We start from the raw sequence: 25,762 nt of genomic DNA on the forward strand, positions 1-25,762 counted from the left end.
ATATTTCAGGCATCTCTAGCAGGAGCTTTGCTTTGTTAGTCATTGTAATGAAGATCCAAGCCACAAGACCAGGAGAAAAAAAGTTGCACAGAGGCTGAATGTATCCCCCCAGCCAGTATGTTATGCCATGGAGTGTAGGCCACTTGTTTATGCGCTCGTGAGCCAGGGAACAATAGAAAATTCTGAACAGTGCCAGGAAGGGGCACACAATTTTGAAGTCTATTTGCATTGCTCTCTGCACTAAGGGCAGATGTAGCTGGGGGGTTTCATCTGGGCTGAGTCAATTCCATCATTAGCAGAGTAGTAGATGATGCTAATATAAAAGAAAGGTGGTCATCCTGCCATATTCACAGTCACCCTGTCTATGCCCAGTCCAGAAAGGTCACTTTTCTGTCTTTTCTTCTTCCCATGGTTTTACCATTTTGACATGTTGTGAGTACAGCATGCCTTATCCGTACCTAATGCTGTTGCACTCATTGGCTTTCCCATTTGGAATTGCACTTTGGAACAATATAACCAAAAAACACACGTCAAAAGCAATGCAAAGTGAAAAATGAACTAACACCCCAGGAAACACAATATAAACCACGCAAGCATTTATTCCAAAACAGGTTAAGTGTTTTCATTCCATAAATTCTGGAACTTCTTCAGAACAATTAACTACATACATTTAAAAACTCTGCCAGTTATTAAATAGCAGTCAACATGTTTCTTAAGGCCATAGTAGTCTAATATAGACAACATACTAAACATAGTTAAAATACATCATAAACTTCATAAAAAACTATTTAAAAATAATGTTTTCTTAGTAACTATCAAAACAATTTAGATACACTTCATATGAATGCATTTTTAAGATAGGAATTGACACCTGGTAAAGTGTTGGCATTCAGAAACAACTACCAACTAAGTTCTCTATTCTCCACCTGTTTAGCCCATGGACCACCACTAGTATTTTTTCCACCTTACAATAACAAAGAATAAAAAGTCTGGAACAATATCCTGCTTCATATCTAATAGATAAGCCCAGCCTTACAGGTAGTACATGATATTGCTTCACATTTCTGTCGTATGGATTGCTAATTTGGAAGAGAGTTATGGATGGGCAGTGGTGACCCAACACGATCAACATTATCTTCTTAATGAATACCAATCTGACATCTAGGACCCTCTGTGCTGGGGCTTGTGGTTGGGTTTATCCTCTCTACCTGTCAGAATTTGGCATCTTACTTCAGCCAGTTTCCTTATTTGGGTACCGATGGTCTCCCATGAAGATGCAAATGATGATGATGTAGTACACTGAGCACAGGAGAAGGTTGTGCTCCGAGCACCCCTCCCAGTTTCTCTTCTGCCACTCATGCAGTTTGGATCTACATTCTTGTTACTGTCTGTAGAAGTGACCTACATTCACATACCATTTGGATATTCTCTTTTCTGCATTTCTAAATTCAAGAAGAATATGGTTTAGAGTTTCTTGTAGGACTGGTTCAAGGGTCCCCTTTAATGCTCAAAGGATGGACCATAGTTTTCCCTGAGATGTTGTTTAGAAGACTGGCTAGGACCTGGACTCCTATACATTTGTCCACATTTTCTAAAACCTTTTGAGTCTCTCATGGGAGGGTATTCTACCCATTTTACAGATGTTTTTCTTTTTCCTTTTGTTAAACAACTTTATTGAATTATCACTTCTAACATAGGAAAACTTGTGTACATAAATGAAAACAAACTACATTAACATGTTCACAGTTACAAATGTTATACACACCTGTACTTATCTTGTGTAGCACAAAAAAATGTTAAGTAACAAATTATATGCAACACTGTTTATATTCATATTATTCATATAATGCTTCCATGCCAAGGGCAATCCTTCACTCCCTTTGTTTGTTTGTGTCTTTCGGCTTTTCCCGGTTAGGGGTCGCCTCAGCGGAACTCCGGTCCACTAATGATTGGTAGTGGATTTTTACGTACCGGGTTACCAGCCCTGACACACAACCTTCAACAAAGGCACGCCCCATTCACGTATGCCTCCACACAGAAGATGCTCTAGCTGAGAATTGAACGGGACAACATCTTGCTATGAGGCGACAACGCTACCGCAGCACCACCACCGCAGTAATCCTTCACTCCCTACTGATATTTAATTAGTTTATTGTCTTCTAGTTGTACAGAATCATGCAGTAGAAGTGAGGCTTTAATGTAATAGTAATACACTTCACTTTTAGTAATTTAATTTATTTAATTAAAATATAAAAGTAATCTGAATAGGTCCATACGTGTTAACTAGGCCAACAACCACAAGGGCGTTTTTAAGCCTAGCCTTGCATCACTAATCTCTGACAAGTTCTCATACCCTTGATAAGTGTAAGCAGGGTCTTGGAAGATGAAACATTTACAATTAGGGGCCTGGGAGATGAACCATTTACAGGCTACCTGTGTCCATTAGAGACATAGATGACAAACCAAGGATGAATTTCCTGTTCTCTATCCAATTATCAAAGGTTCGCTTTAATTGGGTTAGGGAGGAACTCTGCTTTACATGGATGGGGTGCCTGTTCCAGAAAAGGGGTAGTCTCTGGGATGCATACCAATCTCTCCAGCAAGTTCTATTTATATCACAGGCAAGGTTTAATTCTTTAGAATGGGTAATTCTTGTGCTGTTTGTTTTGCTGATATGCAGGAGGTCCATCAGTGTGGGGTCTGACAAAGACTTGTATACCAGACATAGATCTGCTGTCAGCAGCCTGTAGGAGACAGAATGCAGGGATAGGGCCTTCAGGTGATGTGCAGGGGACATGTTGCACAGGGATAGAGCCTTCAGGTGATGTGCAGGGTACATGTTGCGCAGGGATAGGACCTTCAGGTGATGTGCAGGGGACATGTTGTGCAGGGATAGGGCCTTCAGGTGATGTGCAGGGGACATGTTGTGCAGGGATAGAGCCTTCAGGTGATGTGCAGGGGACATGTTGCGCAGGGATAGGGCCTTCAGGTGATGTGCAGGGGACATGTTGCACAGGGATAGGGCCTTCAGGTGATGTGCAGGGGACATGTTGCTTATGCTCTGTATTCTTTTAGTGAGCACAAGCCCCCATAATCAAATGTGTAAATACATCGAGTTGAAAGATATTGATGGTAGGGTATATGCTTGCATTGGGAAGCATTAATTATATGCTCGTTAATGGTTTTCACAATGAGCAGTATGCACAGCTGAGAATTTTTAAGAACCTTGATGTAAGGGTTAAGACCTATTGCCATCTGCTACGGGTATGTCTTATTTCCTACTTTTTAGTTAAAATGCAGATCTTTGTTGTATTTCCTTGCAGGGAGCACAGATAGAACTGATATTCACAATCAGTCTTTTCTCTTGTAGGTTACCATCTTGAAGAGTCACTTATAGTTAGCTTTACGTAACCATTAGATATACGTTTAGCTAACCATTAGATATACTAGCATCCTTTAATGGTATTAGCAAACACACTTAACATTCTTTGACATTAAAATGGATTATTCCATCTTATGTTTATTAATTCTGTATTACTGGTAGGGACACATCAAATGACTTTTTGTAGTGGAAGCAGCTTTGGGGCAGGTAGGAGTACCAACATTCTCATAATTAAATAAATGATTTTTGACTCCCTCATATTGACTCTTAAGGGTTTGAGATTACTATTACCCCAGGACAAAATCCTGTGGATTTCCATAACGGGGAAACATCCTTTCTCATTTGTTTGTGTCTTTCGGCTTTTCCCGGTTAGGGGTCGCCACAGCAGAACTCCGGTCCGCTAATGATTGGCAGTTGATTTTTATGTACCGGCTTGCCAGGCCTGATGCACAACCTTCAACGAAGGTGCGCCCATTCACGCATGTCTCCACGCAGAAGACGCTCTAGCTGAGAATCGAACCAGACAGCGTCTTATTGTGAGGTGACAACGCTACCGCAGCACCACCACCGCGGGATGGAAACATCCTTTCTCGTAATTATTCTAAAATGTATTTTGTAAGAGGGATTTTGGATATGTTGTTGGTTAGCTGTATATTATTACTGAAAGACAACAGTGCAAAGCTGCCCACTAGCTAGTAAAAGATGATGACAGCAAGTCAGTAAATAACTATTTTCTAGAGAATGAGGGTTCAGTTGACTCCACTGTTAGCTGCTGTCCTTCTGCAGACAAAAGAGGGAGTTTGGATAGTAATATAATGCAACACTGAGACCTGCACTTTGACACAGCAAGGATTTAAATTTTTCTCTTGACGTCTCACAGTGTACTGTACATGTTTGTGACCATTTAACACAGAATGTTAAGACTGAGAGCTGCCAGTGTCCTGGGTTTGACTCTCTCAGTCTCTGTTTTCCTTCTGTGAACAAGTTAGTTAACCAGACAGTGCTCGTAATTTGTGCTTGAAAAGAGGTAATTCTGCCTAGTGGGTTATCCCAGTTAGAAAGTGAATACAATAATTCACTTATTTATTTGTTGTTGTATGAGTACCTTCCTATGTTATTTGTCCAGTTCTGACTGTACTCTTTTGTGAGGGCTTTATCCTCTCTGTCCCATATTCTCCCTTTGTCATGCTAGGTTCTCTGCTTTACAGGTGGTAACTACACAAAGGAGAGATGGAATCTCACTTCAGAAAGAATAGATGGTTTAAGTATTTTATTTTGTTTTTACTTCTCTGCTCATTGATTGTTTGATAACTGCACAAAGCAGGTGAAAAGGTATGTAACTACAAAAGGAGCAAATGACTTAAGTACACTTAAGGGCGCTTCTCAGATGCAATGGCTCTAGGCAGTGGTGTGGGTACAAAAATAAGAAAGTTTCTCATGTCAGACAACGTGGTAGCTCAGTTATATTACCTCTGCCTCACAGCTCCAGAGTTCAGTATCTGATTTGACTTCATGTCAGTCTTCATGGATTTATTTGTTTTCACTCTGTCTGCATGGTTTTACTCAGGGAACTTCTACCACCTCCCAAAAGCATTCTGGCTGTTTTGCTGTTCTAAACTATTCACATATATTATAGTTACCCTTGCCCCTGTGGCCTGGTTAATGGCTGCAAAGAGTCTGATATAGGCCATTTTACTAATTCTCACAATTATTCATTTACTTGCAACTAGCTGGCCCTTTCATTCTGCAGCAGTGGCAGATGGGTATTGTGAGGCTACAGCCCGTTCATTCCTGCCCATGAATTGCAAGTGTTCCTCTATTCCCCAGCAAGATTTGGGCGGCAGGGGACAAGCGAGCTTGGTGGTCCTTTGGGGTGCCTTTTCTCCTCTCTTCTCAGCAGCTCAGCTGAGCACTGCTGTTGTTGTCTCTTTAAGGGAAGTCTGCCTCCACACGCTGAGTTCCCACAGTCTCATTCATAGCAAAATTCTGCGGTCACACACTAGTGGTTGTACATTAGTGTCTAGATCACCAAAGTGTTTGGCACCCCTTTTATATTGCTTTATTGTCTATCATTATGTTGTTAACAAACTCTGTTAAGGTAACATGTTGTGGTAGCAGACCTTCCAAAAATTTGCAGCAAATTTGAATTGACCACATTTGTATCTTTAGAGAAAGATATCTTTAAATTATAATTGGATGAAAAAATATCACTAGCAGTAAAATTATAGTGCTCTAAGCTAGCTGCAATGTTTATTAAATTAGATATATGTTCTATTTATATTCTACTAAACAAAGAAGGTCTTATACCAAAAGCAGTATAGCTGGCATTTTATAATTAGGTAGTACTTATTTTACATTTGACTCCCTTTTAGTTCATGAAGGTGTTAAGTAGATTTTCCTGTTTACTGTACTGTGGTTCATGACTCTTCAACACAGCACAGTACACGTGGCGTGTGCATGTTGAGGCGAGATGAGCTTAAAACTGGTTGTGGAATTTCTTCCACAGCACATAAACTGAAAGAGTCCAGATTTTGCTATTGTGTTCTTCTACCCACAGCTAGAAGGATTCATTTTTAAATCTCTCTCTCTCTCTCTCTCTCTCTCTCTAGGTCTTAAGTCCTGTCTTTCCTTACAAATTTCTGTCACATCCTTATGACTCTTGAAAGACAGTAGTGTTCAGGAATTTTTCTTCTTGAAAGCACCACCGTTCTTTTTAATGTTAGTACCACCATGTTTTGTTTTAACTTTTTGCCATGCTGTTTGGATTGCTTTTCAAACCAGAATATCTATTGTTTTCTCAGCTGATGATTGCCTCACCATGACTTAGGACCTGTCCAAAGTCCAAGCTTATTGTTTCATGATAGGGGTAGTAATCATTCCATCATACAGCCACTAGAGATCTTGAGGACAAGCAATTGCATGTATGTACAGAGCTGATTTCTTCTTTGGGGCAAGTGGCATATTACAGTGAATAATTAGTGTTTTCATTGTTTTTAAGCTATAGAAATACAACAAAACACAGCATCTAATCATCTCTAGAGTTTTTAGGTGCTAATGTGATGTAAGATGTTCAGTCCTTCTCTGTGAGAACATCTGAGCACATGACATGACCTGAGTATTTCCCAAAGAAAGAGAGTTGCCATTATTCATAAACTTAGGACCCTATTCAGTGTTATGTATGTACCACCTGTATTGTTAGCACAGCCGTGGGTAAACTTTCCACTGTGTTGCTAAGCTGCACATCTGCTTTGGATTTACACCATTTCCATATTTACTAGGGTATATGCTGGGACAGCAGTTTGAAGTTCAATAAAAGCAGGAGAATGTTTTTTAAAAAATTGTCAGCAAATCCAGATCTTTGATTATCATAAGGCTGTGTACCAGACCGAATGAGGATTTACTTGAGTGCCATATCATTTTTCAAACTTCCTCCCCAATTCAACTTGAAGAGCTTCCAAAGTATAAGACATTGAATAGGATGTCAAAAAATAACTTATTTGTCAATCTCAAATCGGATATTTTCTGCATTTTATTTTAAATTCATCAGTTACATGAATATTTGATCTGTCCCTTCAAAAAAAAAAAAAACATTGGTTTTCAGACTTGTATTGGACAGAATAGAAGTTAGTATCAGATCTGAAGATGAGATTACCAAAGGATAGTACTACCAAATGTGGAGAGATACTAAGTAGCATTATTTTTAGCATATATTGCTAATTAAAAGTAAGCAACATGTGTAGACTGTTAAATAAAAGCAACTCCAACCTCCCTCATACACTGACCATTTAGTTCTTGCTCATACAACTTTAAGCAAAACTAACTCTAGTCTGCTTTGAACCTTCAACATCTAGTTTTTTCTTAATGATAACTTATTGCCTTCTTTCCCCAAGGAGCAGTTATTCTCTGATATGACCTTATCATCTGATTTTACCACACTTCTTTTAATTGTCATGTATGAGTAGGCACTTTGATATTTAACTATTTTAAAGACCGAGTGCTGGTGTTTCTGCATATTTATAATGTAATAGTACCATGTGTTTTGTGATCAGCGGATATGTAGCAACAGACTCATAAGGTCATAGGTCATTACTAGGCTAATGACCCCAGAAGCCCTTTTTAAGCCTAGTCATGCTTTTTTTTTAATAGGTATAGGGCATTAGGGTATATACACAACTTAGCAAGAGTAGTTGAGCATTTGCAAATTTCCTCTTTCTAATCAAGACATAGGTTCAAAACCAGAGGTAAATTTAAAATTCCTCATCCAGTACTCCAAGTTGCACTGTAATAAGTGCGGAGAACTCTGTTTCACATGATTCACATGGATGGAAAGCCTGTTGCAGAAAAGGGTAAATAAATGAGACACATCTGTCCCTCCAACTTATCTCATTTATGTCATAGAAGAGTTTTAATTCTACAGTTCGGGTATTTATTATGCTATTTGTTTTGTAGATGAGCAACAGATTCATCAGGGCTGGATTATAGGATGATTAGTGTCATGAGAGCAATCCTTTTCTGAAACATGCATCAAGCATCCATTTAAAACATATTGATATACTTGTAGAATGAATGCAGACTGGGCTTTTATTCCATTCTGTTGCAGGAGAATGTGTAATGAGTCATGTTGTGACTTTTATTACTAGCAAATGTGTACAAAATGAATGATTTGTCCTTGACAGCCCAGAATGCCAGACACAATTTACCTCTTACAAATCAGTATTTCAGATTAGAAAGACAAACGTCTTTCATTGTTTTCTTTTCTGGGGAGTGAGGGACTCTGGTAAACCGTCACTGAACAGATTCCGATAAATTAGTATCAAAAACAGAACTTAAAAAATGGAATGTTATTATTTTATCTATGTTTTAAGTTTCATAATGAGCTTAGGCAATACTCTGTGTTTCTTAGAACAAAATTATGGTATTAAAAGCTATATTTTTCACTGATGAAGTTTTTTTTTTTTTTAAATATTAGTTTAGTGATCATCATTATTTACATCTTTAACTTTATTGATTTACTCAATTTCTGAACCATTTAGAAAATCTTGGGATATATTTAATATTTTACTGGAACTTGCAAAACTGCGTTTCTTTATTTACTATTCTGCCTCTGAGATGAGCACCAATTAGAAATGTCATGTAATACTGCATTTATCCTCACTGGGTCCACACTAGAAATATGTAGAATCCCAATTTTGCAGTAACCTGCATGTGCGTTAACCAGCCGCACAGCTCAGATAGAAATGATGATAATAAAAAGTAAAAGCCAATTGAGCCCAGGGCACAGCCTTAGATTGTACATGTTCTGTGTATTGTGCAAGCCTGTCTGGTTATCTTAGAAAGGATCTTGTTTATTAGTCGTTAACTGAGTCCATCTCTTCATGTCCTTAAGGACTGTTATACAACAGACCTGTTTATCAAGAGCTGCTTCTTGAAGTTCTTACAACTATTTATCAGTTCGGTGATTCATCCACCTTAGCCTCTTCCAGCCCTTTTTTCTTTTTCCTTTGATCTTTCCCAGCATCAGTATCTACTCTAGTAAATTCTGTGCTCATATTACGTGGCTAAAATGGTTTACCATCAAAATTTCAAATGCCGTTATCCGAGCTTGGATTGTCAAAAGGCAGTTTTCCAAGTCACATAACAGCGACTCAAAATATGTTGAACCTGTAGCTGTGAATGCTAGTGTGCATTCACTGTTGTGAGATAAACATATTGATTGGAGATCGCACTAAGGTGGGGATCAGGAACTTTGCCCTTTTCCTCACTGTAATGCAATCTCGATGTTGTAATATATAAGTAGCAAGGGGAGTGGGGGTGCAGGGGGGCTTGCCCCCTGCAAAACATGTGTTGAACATCACCAGATATTCAGGTAAATTCAAAAAATGTGAACAATTCGAATTTGAATTGCTGACATTTTTTATGTTTCATAATTTTGATTGGTCAATATTGTTGTTTTCAACAATGTCTTTGGAGTAAGTAATTACTCTTAGAAACATTGTTGAAATTTTGATAGTAAACTGGCTGAAATATCTGAGTGTTAGTTTTACTATCAGGCAATCTAGTGAACAGTTTGGATTTATTTCCTTAAGTATTGATTAGTTTGACTGATTTAATCTTCTTGCATTCCATGGAACACTCAAAAGTTTTTCTCCAACTCCACAACTGAAAAGCTTCAATTTTCTAATGCACTTCTTTACTTATAGTCTGTCTGTCTCAGCAATATGTTACTACTGAAAAGGCCATAGCTTTCACTATATTGACATTTGTAATTAATTTGATATCTGCTCTTTAAGACCATATCCAGATTTGCCATAGATTTCCATCCATAAACAAGAATCTTTAATTTCATGGCTGCACTCACTATCTGCCGACAACTTTGAGAGCATTAAAATAAAAGCTGTCACTGTCTTCACCTCTTCTATATCTATTTGCAAAGAACTGAAAGGGCTCGATGAAATAATTTTAAAATTATTGATGTTGAGCAACAATGCAACCTTTGCACTTGCTTTCATTTTAATCAACAGGCTCTTGACTTTTTTCTCAATTTCAGCCATTAGAGTGATATCATCTGCATATCTGAAATTGTTAATATTTCATCCAGCATTTTTGATTGATTTGTTTAATCCAGCGTTTTGCATGCTATATTTAGCACACAAATTGAATATCTAATATACAGCATTGTCTTCTTCCTTTCCCAGTCTCGAACTCGTACTTGGTGCTGATTGCTGCTTCTTGTTTTGTGTACAGTTTCCTCAGGGTACAGATGAGATGAATTGTTGTCCCCATTTCCGTAACAAGATGTCACACTTTGTTAGGGTCCATGTATCCAAAGGCTTTATTGTAATCAATAAAGCAGAGAGATACTTTTCTGGAACTCTCTTACTTTCTGCATTATCCAGCAGATGTTTGTATTTTGATTTCTGGTGTCTCTGTTCCTTATAAAATTAGTTTGAACACTGGGCAATTCACCAATCCATATATTACTGGAGTCAAGCTCGCAGGATCTGGAGCAGTATCTTGCTAGTACATGAAAGCAGCATATCTGTTCGTTAATTTAAGTAATGATTACTGCTGCCGTTTTGGGGAATTTAATATAAACTGACCTTTTTCATTGTAATAGCAACTATTGCATTTTTTTTTATTTGCTGGCAAATAACAAGCAACAAAGTAACAGCAATGTTTTGCAGGATTTTAAATAACTAGCTGGAATTTGGTCACTTCATGTGGCCTTGCTAATAACAAGACTTTCTAGGGCCTATTTCACTATAATACCTAGTTTCAGTGATGTCGGGGTCCTCCTTATATAATTTTTCTGTACATTCCTGACACGTCTTCTGGCTATTGTGGTGTAGGAAAATATATCTATCCATTGCTCCCTGTGTTACTGAAAATTCAGTGGTGACTGCTTTGTGAAATGTTTACTAATTTATTTACTTTTGTGCAAGTTGTGAAAAATTTGCATATGACTTCAGATAATTGTACCACATCACACAAAGTATAAGATATATTATAAAAATAGGACAGGGAGATCTACTTAAGAAATTGTTCTCATAAGTGTTACACATACTGGCTCAAAACATCTGCAAAGAAAAATCTTTTTTTTTTTTTTTAAATAGTTGCTTAGCCTAAATATGTCCAATACTACAGGCTGTACTTTCTAAACACATTCTTTAAAATTAATTTGTAGTGCAGTAATGTAGTTAATAAGTATGTAACGTACCTTAGATATTATACAATGACAGCTCATTTGTATTCAAAAATGACCATGTTGATTGGACAGGCCAACCAGTGTGTCCATCGAAAATTGAGCATATGTTAATAGAATAAAGTCCAGCCCCTGAAGTACCATTGAGTGGCTGGACTTTCTATTGGAATATGCTGAGGGACAGAACAAAGATAGAAGAAAATCAGGTATGTTGTCAGAAATAAAGAAACAGAAACATACCTGCTTTTCCTTCTGTTTCTCCTCTTTCCCTTGTAAAATCTCTTTAGAATAAAACAGCAACACAGTCTTTTTTCCAGTGCTTCTCCTCATACTGCACTGAGGTACTATGCAAGCCCCGTACACGTCCGCAGTCCATCAGTAAACAAGGAAGAAGGTGCCGGAACAATACAGCACCGTTATACAAGGACATTATTTAAAAAAAAAGGGCTTGCCCTCGTAATCAAACCATGCCAGCTGTGGGTAAATCCTGATATACCCACACCCACTTTGTGGGTTATTGCTTAAATACTTTGTATGTATTTTTGTCATGACAGCTGTGCAGATTTATAACCTGCCTAGCAACAAACTGCATCTGTTTTCCTCTGCTCTAAAATCTCATCATCTAACACAATAAAAAATCAGAGGACTATAATTGAGGGTCAGGACTGATTGATTCTGCTAATTAGTGTAAATAGTGATGCTTGAAAGACTACTTGATAATGTACAAAATAATCATATTCATTTTGCAGTGAAGAATTTATGTTTAATTATAAGGCATGTAGCGACAGAGGACCTTGTTATCCAATTATAGTGTACAGTCAGGTGTTTTTCCTGAATGAAAATTAGGCCCTTCTGAATGAGGTAATATTGTAATTTAGAAGGTCACTGAACACGCCAAATGAGTCCTGAAGTATTTGTAAGTTTTGAAACTATATAGAAGGTAAAGAAGCACTTATTGCATAGCAAGCTGAACCAGAGGGAGAGCATCAGAGCCAGATGGAACACCTCATTCGGACAGCCAGGTGTCAGTGGCTATAATCAGTCAGACAAATCACATAATTTGAACCAAGTAAAGTCTGTTTTCAAAAGAAAATTATATTCAGGATAACCAAGATGCTCAAAATACCAAATGCCAGCCAAGTAGTGCAAACCAAATAACCAAAAGTAAATCTCCTAGAAGCACCAGCCCAGAATAACTGCTGAGAGCCAAGAAGAAATTCCAATTCCTTTTATTCTTAAAAACAGAATGAATTAAGTGATTTTGTCCTAAAACAAATACAGACTTCAGAGTTAAAAAGATAAGTTGAGAAACAGGCAAACAGAATCAAACAGCAGGTAAAAGCTGGTTCAATAACAAATTCAAAAGCAGCAGTTAATACAGCACTGTATAAAACACTTGTTTAATCTAAAAAATAAAAACAGTAAAAAGTATATAACAGATGAGCACGTTCACACCAAATGTGTTTCATTAGATCTAAAAACAAACAAACAGTGCTTAAATACAGTCAGGAAAGTTCAAAGTCACCTGGTCAAGTCACGTGACCTCAGCAAGGGTTTTTACATCCTGCTACTTAATGGGATGCACAAACCAGTGCATTTCTTTGTGCCGGTCCCAAGCCCGGATAAATGGGGAGGGGTTGCGTCAGGAAGGGCATCCGGCGTAAAACTTCGCCAAATATTTTCATGCAGTCACCGGTTAATATTTCCATACCGGATCGGTCGAGGCCCGGGTTAACAACGACCGCCACCAGTACTTTTAGCCAACAGGGTGCTGGTGGAAATTGGGCTACTGTTGGACGAAGGAGGAGAAGAGGCAGAAGGCATGGCCGAAGGCAGGTAAAGGCTAGGACTGTGATAGTGAGGGTCGGAACTTTGAATATTGGCAGTATGACTGGTATAGGAAGAGTGCTAGCTGATATGATGGACAGAAGGAAGGTTGGTATATTGTATGTGCAAGAGACCAGATGGAAGGGGAGTAAGGCTAGGTGTATCGGAGGTGTGTTCAAATTGTTTTATCATGGTGTGGATGGGAGGAGAAATGGAATAGGAGTTATTCTGAAGGAACAGTATGCGAAGAGTGTTTTGAAGGTGAAAAGGGTGTCAGATAGAGTGATGTTTATGAAGCTGGAAATTGATGGTGTAATGATGAATGTTGTTAGTGCATATGCTCCACAAGTTGGGTGTGCAATGGATGAGAAAGAAAAATTTTGGAGTGAATTGGATGAAGTGGTGATGACTGTACCCAAGGGTGAGAGAGTGGTGATTGGAGCAGATTTAAATGGGAATGTTGGTGAAGGGAACAGAGGGGATGAGGAAGTGATGGGTAGATATGGAGTTAAACAAAGGAATGCAGAAGGTCAGATGGCAGTGGATGTTGCGAAAAGGATGGATATGGCTGTGGTGAATAGATATTTTAACAAGAGGGAGGAGCATAGGGTGACATACAAGAGTGGAGGAAGATGCACACAGGTGAATTATATCTTTTGTAGGATGGCCAGTTTGAAGGAGATTGGAGACTGTAAAGTGGTGGCCGGAGAAAGTGTAGCTAGGCAGCATAGGATGGTGGTTTGTAGGATGATGTTGGTGATCAAAAAGAGGAGGAGGAGTGTGAGGGCAGCACCAAGGATCAAATGGTGGAAATTGAAAAAGGGTAATTGTGAGGTGGAGTTCAGGGATGAGTTAAGACAGGCACTGGGTGGCAGTGAAGATTTACCAAATAGCTGGGTAACTACAGCAGAGCTAGTAAGGGTGACTGCTAGAAAGGTGCTTGGTATCACATCTGGACAGAGGAAGGAGGACAAGGAGACCTGGTGGTGGAATGAGGAAGTACAGGAGAGTATACAGAGGAAGAGGTTGGCAAAGAAGAAGTGGGATTGTCAGAGATGAAGAAAGTAGACAGGACTATAAGGAGATGAGGTGCATGGCAAAGAGGTGGCGAAGGCTAAGGATGAGGCATATGGAGAGTTGTATGAAAGGTTGGACACTGAGGAGGGAGAAAAGGACCCGTACCGATTGGCTAGACAGAGGGACCGAACTAGGAAAGATGTGCAGCAGGTAAAGGTGATAAAGGATAATGAGGGAAACATACTCACAAGCGAGGAGAGTGTGTTGAGATGGAAAGAGTACTTTGAGGGGTTGATAAATGAAGAGAATGAGAGGGAGAAAAGGCTGGATGATGTAGGGATAGTGAATCATGAAGTGCAGTGGATTAGCAAGGAGGAAGTACGAATAGCTATGAATGGAAAGGCTGTTGGTCCAGATGACATACCTGTGGAAGCATGGAGGTGTTTAGGTGAAATGGCAGTGGAGTTTTTAACCAGATTGTTTAATGAAATCTTGGAAAGTGAGAGGATGCCTGAGGAATGGAGAAAAAGTGTTTTGGTACCGATTTTTAAGAATAAGGGTGATGTGCAGAGCTGTAGTAACTACAGAGGGATTAAACTGATCAGTCACAGCATGAAGTTATGGGAAAGAGTAGTGGAAGCTAGGTTAAGAAGGGGCGTGGATGATTAGTGAAAAGCAGTATGGTTTCATGCCGAGAAAGAGCACTACAGATGCGATGTTTGCTCTGAGAGTGTTGATGGAGAAGTACAGAGAATGTCAGAAGGAGTTGCATTGTGTTTTTGTAGACTTGGAGAAAGCATATGACAGGGTGCCTAGAGAGGAGTTGTGGTGTTGTATGAGGAAGTCAGGAGTGTCAGAGAAGTATGTAAGAGTGGTACAGGATATGTACAAGGGTAGTGTGACAACAGTGAGGTCTGCGGTGGGACTGATGGATGCGTTTAAGGTGGAGGTGGGGTTACATCAAGGATCAGCTCTGAGCCCTTTCTTATTTGCAATGGTGATGGACAGGTTGACAGACGAGACCAGACTGGAGTCCCTGTGGACTATGATGTTTACAGATGACATTGTGATCTGTAGTGAGAGCAGGGAACAGGTGGAGGAGACCCTGGAGAGATGGAGATATGCTCTAGAGAGAAGAGGAATGAAGGTCAGCAGGACTAAGACAGAATATATGTGTGTGAATGAGAGGGAGGATATAGGAATGGTGGGGATGCAGGGAGTAGAGGTGGTGAAGGTAGATGAGTTTAAGTACTTGGGATCAACGGTTCAGAGTAACGGTGAGTGTGGAAGAGAGGTGAAGAAGAGAGTACAGGCAGGATGGAGTGGGTGGAGAAGAGTGTCAGGAGTGATTTGTGACAGACGAGTACCTGTAAGAGTGAAAGGGAAGGTCTACAAGAGGTTAGTGAGACCAGCTATGTTATATGGGTTGGAGACAGTGGCATTGACAAAAAGGCAGGAGTTTGAGCTGGATGTGGCAGAGTTAAAGATGTTAAGATTTGCACTGGGTGTGACGAGGGTAGACAGGATTAGGAATAAGTATATTAGAGGGTCAGCCCAGGTTGGAAGGTTTGGAGACAAAGCCAGAGAGGCAAGATTACGTTTGTTTGGACATGTGCTGAGAAGGGATGCGGAGTATATTGGGAAAAAGATGCTAAGGATGAAGCTACCAGGTAACAGGAAAAGAGGAAGGCCTAAGATAAGGTTTATGGATGTGGTGAGAGAGGACATGCAGGTGGTTAGTGTGACGGAGCAAGATGCAGAGGACAGGAAGAAATGGAAACAGGTGATCCGCTGTGATGACCCCTAATGGGAACAGCTGAAAGAAGATGATGATGACTTAATGTACTTTTAAATTCAATTTCTATGCCGACTGTACTAGTAGCAACCTGGGCTGTTTGGCTGTTGGTGATCAGTGTGGATGTTACTAGGTTGGTAAAAACAAATCGAACGTTGAAGAATCGTATCAGGGAATACTTGTATGAAATAAGCAGATGTGATAGTAGGAATGCTTTACAGAAGCATATTTGTAAAATTTGTATGAACACTCTTTAAAATTTTTAGTTTTGGAATTATTGAATGTAGGAGCCAGAGGAGGTGATATTAAAACAAAGACTGCTTAGAAGTTAAATGGATGTTAATTTTACAGTCTGGCAAAGGGAAAGGATTAAATGATCATATACCTTTAAAACCCTTGCTGAGGTCACGCGACTTGCCCAGGTGACTTTGAACTTTCCTGCCTGTATTTAAGCACTGTTTGTTTGTTTTTAGATCTGATGAAGCACATTTGGTGTGTAAGTGCTCATTTGTTATATACCTTTTACTGTTTTTATTTTTTAGTTTAAACGTGTTTTATACTGTGCTGTGTTAGCTGGTTCTTTTCTTTTACTTGCTGCTTTTGAATAAGTTGAGAAACACTTCTATACATAAAGAACCCTGTCACATGGTTGCTCCTTAAACCAGTCACATTAAGGCCACAAGTTAAATCATACATACTTAAATAAATATATAAATAAATGAATGAAAAATGAGCCCAGCAAAAATTGTTAAGACTATCTCCATAGAGTACCTTAACTTAAGGGCATAACATTATGTTGCACATAAAACAAACATTTTCTTAATTTTAACTCAAGAATTAAAATAAATACTATAAACAAGATGCTGCTATGTTTTGCTAAACATAAAAATCTTTATATTGACAAATCACCTGTCCTTATTTCATAAGTCTTTCCCAAAACAACAACACATCCATCTGAAGGAGTTAATTTTGCTGTTGAGGGATGATCTCTTTGACATAGCAACATGTCTAATCCGTTCTTAAACTAGAAGTGTATTTATTTATTTTTTAATTTTAAGTCATTCTAAGATGTATTTCTTTAAAATAATAGGATGTTATTAAGAACAGCATCTACCCACCTTTCTTAGTGACATCACACGATTCTTAGTGCGGTCAGCCCTGATATTTAGGATGCCAGTGGAAATTGATGGGAGAATGAGATAGATTTCATAGTGCCCCTTCACAGCATCTTGCCCACGTGTTTCATATATAACACGTACCTTTCAAGGAGGATACTAAAAAAAAAATTGCGGAACTTGCAGTCATGCAAAAAATACCCTGTGCACAAAGATCTCTTTGTGATTTGCCCTTGTTAATTTAGGTGCATCCTTAGTAAACCTGCAGCGTATTCTGACTGAAAGCACATAAATGCAGGGACATGAGAGTATATATAACATTCGTCCTTCCTTCTTTCCCCAGATATGCTGTATTCTACTGTACTGTTATTTCTTCAGTCTGTTAATACTGTTGTATCGTAGATTTGGCCTTTGAGCTGTGTTTGGTAACCACAAATTAAATCCTCAAAATTACATTTTATTGACAAGAATCATCTCTTAAGTGTTGAACATGATGGCGTTTTGTAGCCATGTAGGTACATTGTCTTAATGTGAGATAAAATTTAAACTGGAACTGACCACTTTAATTAATTACTTTGTTTTTACTTACAGTTTCACAGAAGATGACAGTGATAGCATAGACATGGATGGTAAGTACAGCCTGCCAATTATTATTCTGTCTGTCTTTCCCAGGTGCTTTTTTTACATCAGGCTATCACCTGGTGTACTATGAGCTATGAACGAACAAATAGACTTTGGACAGGTGATTTTTTCCCTGCATTTGGGTATCAATTTTCCACCATTTTTATGGTATCGCATAACCAAGTATCATCATTTTAGACATACCAGCCCAGTGTTGCACTGACCGAGGTTAAGACATTTCTTGAGTTATGAAATTTGCGGAGAAAATAAGTTTTAAATATAGAAATCCCAAAACTTAACACTAGCCTAATAGAATTAAACTGGTCAATAAAAATGATATTTAAAAAAAAAATGATGGCTGGGTGTATTATGTATAAATGAAGACACAAAAGGTAAGTTATGGGGTTAAAGGTGAAGAGATATTCTAAAGGAACTGGGATTGTGGAATTTAACATAAATGTGGTTCCAAAGGACTGTAAATATAAGTTCTACTTCAGTCCACTTAGGCTTGTTAGTCCAATGCCTACTCCTTGCAAGATAATAGAAGGGCTACTAAATCCGATAATAGTTAAGCTTGTTGAGGCCAATGGTATATTGTGTTTACTTCAGCGTGATTTAATGGATGGAAATTCTTGCCACTTAAACCATATCCATCACTCTGGGTCAGAACTAAGACAGACTACATGATTAATTGGTTTATCTGAAAAAGTCCTTCAGCATTATGTTGCACAGAAGTTGATTAGCAGACGTGAACACACATACCTTAAACAATGTTTAAGGAGGAGCAGTGTATATCAAACTAACTCAAAATGAAAAAAATACAAAAAAAAAAAAAAAAAAAACACGAGATTTTAGTAAAGTCTAGAAGTTTCATCTACAATTAAAAAGACTTCTTCAAAACTAAAAAACCCTCCTACCTTTAAATTTAACTATTTGTCTACACATCACATGACCTGACAAGCCAATAGCAGCAGATACATAATGCAAGTATAATGATACATTCTAAGAAAAAGCTCTCTACAAATTGTAATACTAATAAAATATAACACTGAAAAACTATTCTGTAATGCATTAAAAACATGTATTGAAATTAATCTTAATGCACCTAATAAACACTTCCTTCCAAAATGCATTTAATATACCTGAAACAGCTGCTTAAACAGATGGTTTAATGCTGTGGCACGGGGGAGGTAAGTGTGGTAATCTTATACTAGGAACACATACTAAGGAAAATGCCTCAGGCTATCTAGGCCTGAAAATATACCAAAACACTGGGTGAACGAAAATAAGCAGCCCGACAGCGATGGAAGCCACTCTATTCTTTATTGAATTCTGGTACCTCGGCCTTCGCTTTCACAAGGAGTGTTTTCCATAAAAAATCCAATGCTTATAAACCATCAGCCATGGTCAATTAAACAATTAAATAATTAAATCATTTACAAAAAATGCATTCATTTAAACAAACCAAGCCATGATATATTACTTAACATATATATATTTTAAATTTTAAATATTTTAAATTTTAAACTAAATTGCATATTTATTACTTAAATAATATTTATTCTTAAAAATACTTAATGCAATACTCCCCCAAAATGTTGACAAATACTAAACAAATACATACTTTTAATTAGTAAATGTTAAATTTCTAAATTCAAACCATTGGGATATAAAGTATTGTAATTAATAATGAATCTAGATTCCATGTTCAACAACCTTCTAGTAAAATTAATACTATTGGAATCTATCCCCCAGGGTTTGCCCAAGACACTAAAAATCAAACCATTATCTAATCCCCCGTGTGCTTCATGGAAGTGACTGGCCACTGGACTTTCTAACCTTCCCCTCCTTACGTCACCAATGTGCTCAAGAATTCTTAATTTCACTCTTCTCTTGGTCTGACCAATATACCATTTTCTTGGTGCACAATTGCATCCCAATATATAGATTACACCCAAAGAATTACAATCAAAATGGTCTATGGCATTACAACTAACTCCATTAATTCTGGTGCCATCCAAATTTCTACATCAGTGTGTGAATAAGAGATTTATGAATTGTTTTTTAAGAGAGCAGTGCAATAAATATTATAACTCAGAACCTGAAGAAAGAGAAGCATTTAGTAAATTATGCATGAATAAGAATGTGGTTATCAAACAGGCTGATAAGGGGTTAAGATTGTTGTAATGCACGTGAAGTTTTATCACAACAGGATGCATGACTTTATATCTGATTTAAGTACCTTAAAAAAGTAGATAGAAAATTTGTTGATCAGATAATGCATTGACTTAAGAGCTTTTTATACGATTTAATTATTTACCCCTGAAGTATAGAATTATCTTTACGTCTTGCATCCTGTTATTCCATTTATTTGTGGATTGCCAAAAATCCATAAAGATTTATTAGTACCACCTTGACAAACAGTTATGCCCATTCTTACGTTTTAGTTAGTCTTATTCAGGACAGTAATGATTTTCTTTCTACACTCAGCCATTGGGGTGTGGAAAATGAAGGCATAGATATTTTACTTGTTACGATGGATGTTATGTCCTTATTTACTGTGATACCTAATAACTGGGGAATACAATGTATTAGAAAGTATTGTGTTGGAAAATAAAATGTTTCTGTTTAATGATGACATTTATCATCAGAAACTTGGGGTGGCTAAGGGCACCCCAGTTGCAAACAGTTATGCTAATATTACTTTATCAAGGTGGGAAGAGATTCATGTTTTTAATGATAATGAACTAGCACCATTTAAGAATCAATGTTTGTCTTTTTTTAAGCATTTTGTGGCTGATATTTATTTATTTTTTTGCTGTGGATGGAAGATGTTGATGGGTTATATGCATTTGTTGAACATTTACATCATACAGCAGAGTTTTTGGTATTTGATGTTAAACAGTCCAGAGAGAAAAAAAAATGTTTAGACATTACAGTAGACTATAATGAAAAGAGTTTAATACTATGATTTATAGGAAAAATGTGCAATCCTTAAGGTATGTTCACTCTAAAAGTATGCACCCTAGGCATATATCATATACATAAAGGAATAGCCAAAAGTCACTTTCTTAAGAGTCAGCAGGCTTAACACTAGAACTGAACATTTTATACAAGATATTATATGGCTAATGACTTTTGTACTAGGGGCTATAATATTACGTTGTTCGAAGATATGAAGGATGTAGTAATAAATTAATGGAGTAATTTAGATGCACCATACTTTTCTAGACACTTGAGTAGACAACAAACTGCTAGTAATAATTGTGAGTGTAATCTAGGTTATATTATGAAATATAATAGACAGTAATATGATTAAAAATATTATACGTAAAAACTGGACCATCTTATAATCGAATGTGGGCGTTAAAAATGTTGTAGGTAATGAGCTTAAGTTTATTCATAAGAGAGAAAGAAACATTAAACAGTATTTATGCTAAGTAATATAAAAGGTGAAAGACAGTTAGTGAATAGGAATGGGACAGTTACTGGTCACAACTGTATACATTGCATAAATATTAATATTGACCCTTCTTTTAAGCATCCCCTCACAGCGAAGGAATTTGTTTTTCATGTTTCTGCTACATGTAAAACTCAGAATGTGATTTGTCTTGCTAACTGTACCTTCTGTGAGTGCTTTTATGTAGTTAAAACTAATAAGAAATTAAAAGAAAGGATAGGGTGGCATCTTTCGGAAATTCGAAGAAAAGTTAAGATGAATGCCCTGAGCAAACACATTTTATCTCTTAGCCCTCATCATAAGTTTAAGTTTAGGGTTTTACAAGTTGTCCATCGCAATGTAAGAGGAGGTGGCCTAGTAAATAAAACAGAGATGATCAAATATGATTGGATTAATTATTTCAGGACTGATAAAATGCCATTGAATAGTACCAATAGTATTAAGCCCATATTGAAAAATAGACATCAATATGTATACAAGTAGTATTTGTTTTTATCGTTATCATGATATTTAGTATAATAATAGTATAGTTATTAGTAATACTTATAATATGTAATATATTCTTATATTTGTATTTTATTATAAGTTTATTTTTATTTGGTCCTGGACTTGTTTTTGTGTGTGTTCCTTTTACTATGCTGTTTTATTTTACTGCATCTAGCTATTTAATAACCCATGTGATTTTAAGAATATGTATGATTAGCTGGTGTAAAGATTTAAATACTGTGAAGATGATGAAATGTATAACTGCATTGAGAACGAGTCTGAATAAATTGCTACACACTCAAGTGTGCTAGCTTGTACTGTATTTGAATTGTTTTTAGTGCTGTTTTAGCTGCTTTTCTGTAACAAAAAAAAATTCTAAGCTTGTTTCATGCCTTTCCTGTAACTAGTCTAGTCCAGGTATAGATTTTCTGTATCCAGGACTGTTTGTAAGCTTCTGAGCCTCCCAAGCCTTTCTGTGTTGGAGGGAAGCCATCTAGCTTATCAGTGGGAGTGGTAAGCACTAGGTAGCCTATCTACCACAAGAGAGGTTTCTGGCCCAGAAATTGTAGCTTATTGGCCATTTGGGCAGCTGTTCCATATCTTTCAACTTTCTGGTCTAAAAGCCCGGGCTTGCACTTGTTTCCCACCTTTCCTGTAGCTAGTCTAGACCAGATGCAGTTTTGCTGTATCCAGGGCTATTTGTACATTTTTGAGCTCCTACCAAGCCTTTCTGTATTGAGGGAACCCTTCTAGCCTATCAGTGGGAATAGTAAGCACTAGGTAGCCTATCAGATCTACTTCACGTTGTCGTAAGCTGACAATATCGAGTCTGATATTGCCGGCACGACAATATCGAAAGTGAAGAACATCGTGCAAGTAAACAGAAATCACCGTAAAGAGAGATTTCCGTTTACCTCAAAGTAGTGTGGTCTCAGAGTTGGTATATTTAAGTAGGGGGGTGTGGGAGGTGCAGGGGGGCTTGCCCCCCTGCCTACACCATTTAGTTTTTTTGTTTTTTTTTTAATTTGTTTTTTTTTTTATTTTATTCAATGTTTTACTTAATCGATCAATAAAGCTTGACCTTTATTGATTCGATTAAGTAAACTTTTGATAACATGATATAGACGCAGCCTATCTACCACAAGAGGAGTGGTTTCTGTCCCAGAAATTGTAGTTTATAGGCCATTTGAGCACTTTTTCCATCTCCTTCAACTTTCTGGTTTAAAAGCCTGCATTTCGCTTATTTCCCACCTTTCCTATAACTAGTCTAGTCCAGATACAGATTTGCTGTATCCAAGACAGTTTGTAAGGTTCTGAGCCCCCCAAGCCTCTTTGTGTCAGAGGGAAGCCTTCTAGCTTATCAGTGAGAGTGGTAAGCACTAGGTAGCCTATCTACCACAAGAGGAGTGGCTTCTGGCCCATAAATTGTAGTTTATTGGCTGTTTGAGCACTTTTTTTTCCATCTCCTTCAACTTTCTGGTTTAAAAGCCTGCATTTGTACTCATTTCTCACCTTTCCTATAACTAGTCTAGCCCAGATACAGATTTGCTGTAGCCAAGACTGTAAGCTTCTGAGCCCCCCCAAGCCTCTCTGTGTCGGAGGGAAGCCTTCTAGCTTGTCAGTGGGACTGGTAAGCACTAGGTAGCCTATCTGCCACAAGAGGAGCGGTTTCTGGTCCAGAATTTGTACTGTATTGGCTGTTTAGGCAGTTTTTTTCCATCTCCTTCAACTTTCTGGTCTAAAAGGCTGTGTTTGCTCTTTTCCTGCCTTTCCTGTAACTAGTGTAGTCCAGATATAGCTTTGCTGTATTCAGGACTGTATGTATGCTTTTAAGCTACCCCAATCCTTTCTGTGTTGGAGGGAAGCCTTCTAGCTTATCAGTGGGAGTAGTAAGCACTAGATAGCCTAGCTACCACAAGAGGAGTGGTTCCTGACCCAGAAATTGTAGTTTATTGGCCGTTTGGGCAGTTTTTCCATGTCTTTCAACTTTCTGGTTTAAAATCCCATGTTGCGCTTGTTTTCTGGCTTTTCTGTAACTAGTCTAGTCCAGATACAGATTTACTGTATCCAGGACTGTTTGTAAGGTTCTAAGAGGTGCCATAGTCTGCTCTTCAATTTTTCGTTAGATCTGCTAGTTCTGTCCTCTCCTGCACTTTTATTAGCTTATTAGTGTAGCACTTTACCATACCAGATGTCTTGTAGCAATTATTGTAGCACACAAAAGTGCTACCAGCACTAAATGTTCTACAAGGAAACAGCTCCAGTAATTATTAATGTCCACCCCTCCAGGCATATCTAAAGGTCAGTTCTCTGTGCTTTCTCCTGTTAACCTGGTGAACTTGGGCATCCTGAGGCAATGTAGCAACTGCCTCATGTACACCGACAACCCTCTCCTCTTACCTCCCAACACTCAGACTTGTGGTAGATGCACTTATATATCCAAACTGGAAGCTACGCACTCTCCAGCCAATGCTGGAATAGCTGGTCAAGATGAGAAGGTCAACACTTGCACCACACCACATGGAACACATAGCCCTCCAGAACACACACCAGCACTGCCTTCACATAAAAACACAAACCACACACCCACCTTCGTGGAGGCTCTCAATAAAAATCTACCCAAACAGCAGAGAACTCCAAGGCAGAAATGCACTTGACCACCACAACACTAATCATGAGACACATAACTCTCCTAAACAGTGTGCTACTCAATCAAATACTCTAAGGCAAAACAGCTTGCCCAGAACACTAGTCATAGGTGACTCGATAGTGAGACACACTGATGTCCCACTGACTAGATTAATAAGGAGAAAGTAAGAGTCAGCTGTCTGTCAGGTGGCAGGATCTGCCATATAACGCATACACACAGGTCCCTCAACAACAGGTGCAAATATGACTCTGTCATTGTACATGTGGGAGTGAATGACCTGAAATGTACCTCTCTGGACTACATGAAGAGAGACATGGAGGAGCTCTCGGATTATGTAGCCCAGGTGGGTACGACCCTAGCCCTGAGCAGCATCCTACCATCACCTAGAATGATACCACAGTACAAGCAAAAAATGACTGATTTCAACAATTGGCTAAGTTTCTGGTGTCATTCTAAAGGGATCCAGTATCTGTCTGCCTGGGATGACATGATTGACAGACCTCGATACTTTGCCAGAAATGGCCTGCATCTGTCACCCCTGGGCTTCTGGATACTGGCCAAGGCTTTTACCACCCCTATAGTGTCTTTTTTAGGCAGTGTTCCAAAGACCAAATTACCACCATAACAGCTACAAACAAATGCAATCTGAGGGTCTTGCTGCTCAATGCTAGAAGTCTAAATCTCAAAATGCACTCACTCAAAGCACTCCTTAAAATGGAGAATATTCACATTTGTACTGTAACAGAGACTTGGTTCAAGGCAGCAGAAAGCACCCCTGCACTACCAGGCTATAACTCATTCCACATCTTTTGGCCCCAGAACTTGGACCAAAGCTCCAAATGTGGTGGTGTTTCCATATTCATAAAGGATGTGCACACCTCCAGACTGGTAGCCCAACATAATGCATCAGAGATACTTCAGGTGCAGCTAACATTGGGTAAGACATTGATTCAGGTCGTAGCCTGTTATAGGTCCCCAACCATGTCCCAAGACACACTCTCCATGTTACTAAGCACCCTGGAGAATATTAGGGTCCAACCTAACACACTCATACTGGGTGACTTCATCTACCCCTCCATTAATTGGGAAATCTACTCATGTACCAGTACAATTGCCCAACGTTTCTTGGAATTCAGTAATTTCAGTGCCCTGAACCAGCTTGTTCTTACCCCCATTAGAGGTAGCAACATCCTTGACCTGGTAATTACTAATATGGGCAACCGTTGCTCTACACCAATAGTCAACTCCTCCATGGTTAGACCACAAACTAATCACCTTGAAAATCAACATCCCACCCCCCCAACCCCCTGCAAAGGTAACCACCATAAAAAACTTCTCCAAAGCTAACTTTGGGCTGCTAAGAACAGAGGTGGTTAACTTCACACCACCCATGCAAATGGGGAATAGTTGCATGACCACCGAATCATACACCAATGCACTGTACAAACACATAAACAAATGCATGGATCTTGCCATACCCAATAGAACCAAGACGCTCTCCTCCAAAAAAAGGAAGCCAATCTGGTGGTCCCCTGCCATAAATGAACTCTACAACAGAAGGAGGAAACTGATGTGGAATAAAGTGAAGTCCCAAGACTGGAAAAACTCCCATATCAGCCTCAAAAAAAAAGTTGAAATCCCTCATCAAATCCTCTAAAGCTAGCTGTGAAAACAGAATTGCTGCGGACAGTAAAGACTACCACAAGG

The 25,762-nt window shown here is 38.4% G+C and overlaps 1 protein-coding gene across 2 annotated transcripts in view; it reads left to right on the forward strand.

Annotated features, from left to right (window-relative positions):
- CARD11 (caspase recruitment domain family member 11) overlaps positions 1–25,762 on the forward strand; it is a 2,459,919-nt gene that overhangs the window by 1,701,021 nt on the left and 733,136 nt on the right. For both annotated transcript variants that reach the window (XM_044089102.1, XM_044089103.1), the window contains one exon: positions 17,430–17,467. In XM_044089102.1, coding sequence (XP_043945037.1) covers positions 17,430–17,467 — 38 coding nt within the window. The remainder of the gene's footprint in view (positions 1–17,429; positions 17,468–25,762) is intronic.

This window comes from Protopterus annectens, chromosome 12.part0 (genome assembly GCF_019279795.1).
Source record: "Protopterus annectens isolate FY-2018-M chromosome 12.part0, PAN1.0, whole genome shotgun sequence".
Classification (NCBI taxonomy): domain Eukaryota; kingdom Metazoa; phylum Chordata; order Ceratodontiformes; family Protopteridae; genus Protopterus; species Protopterus annectens.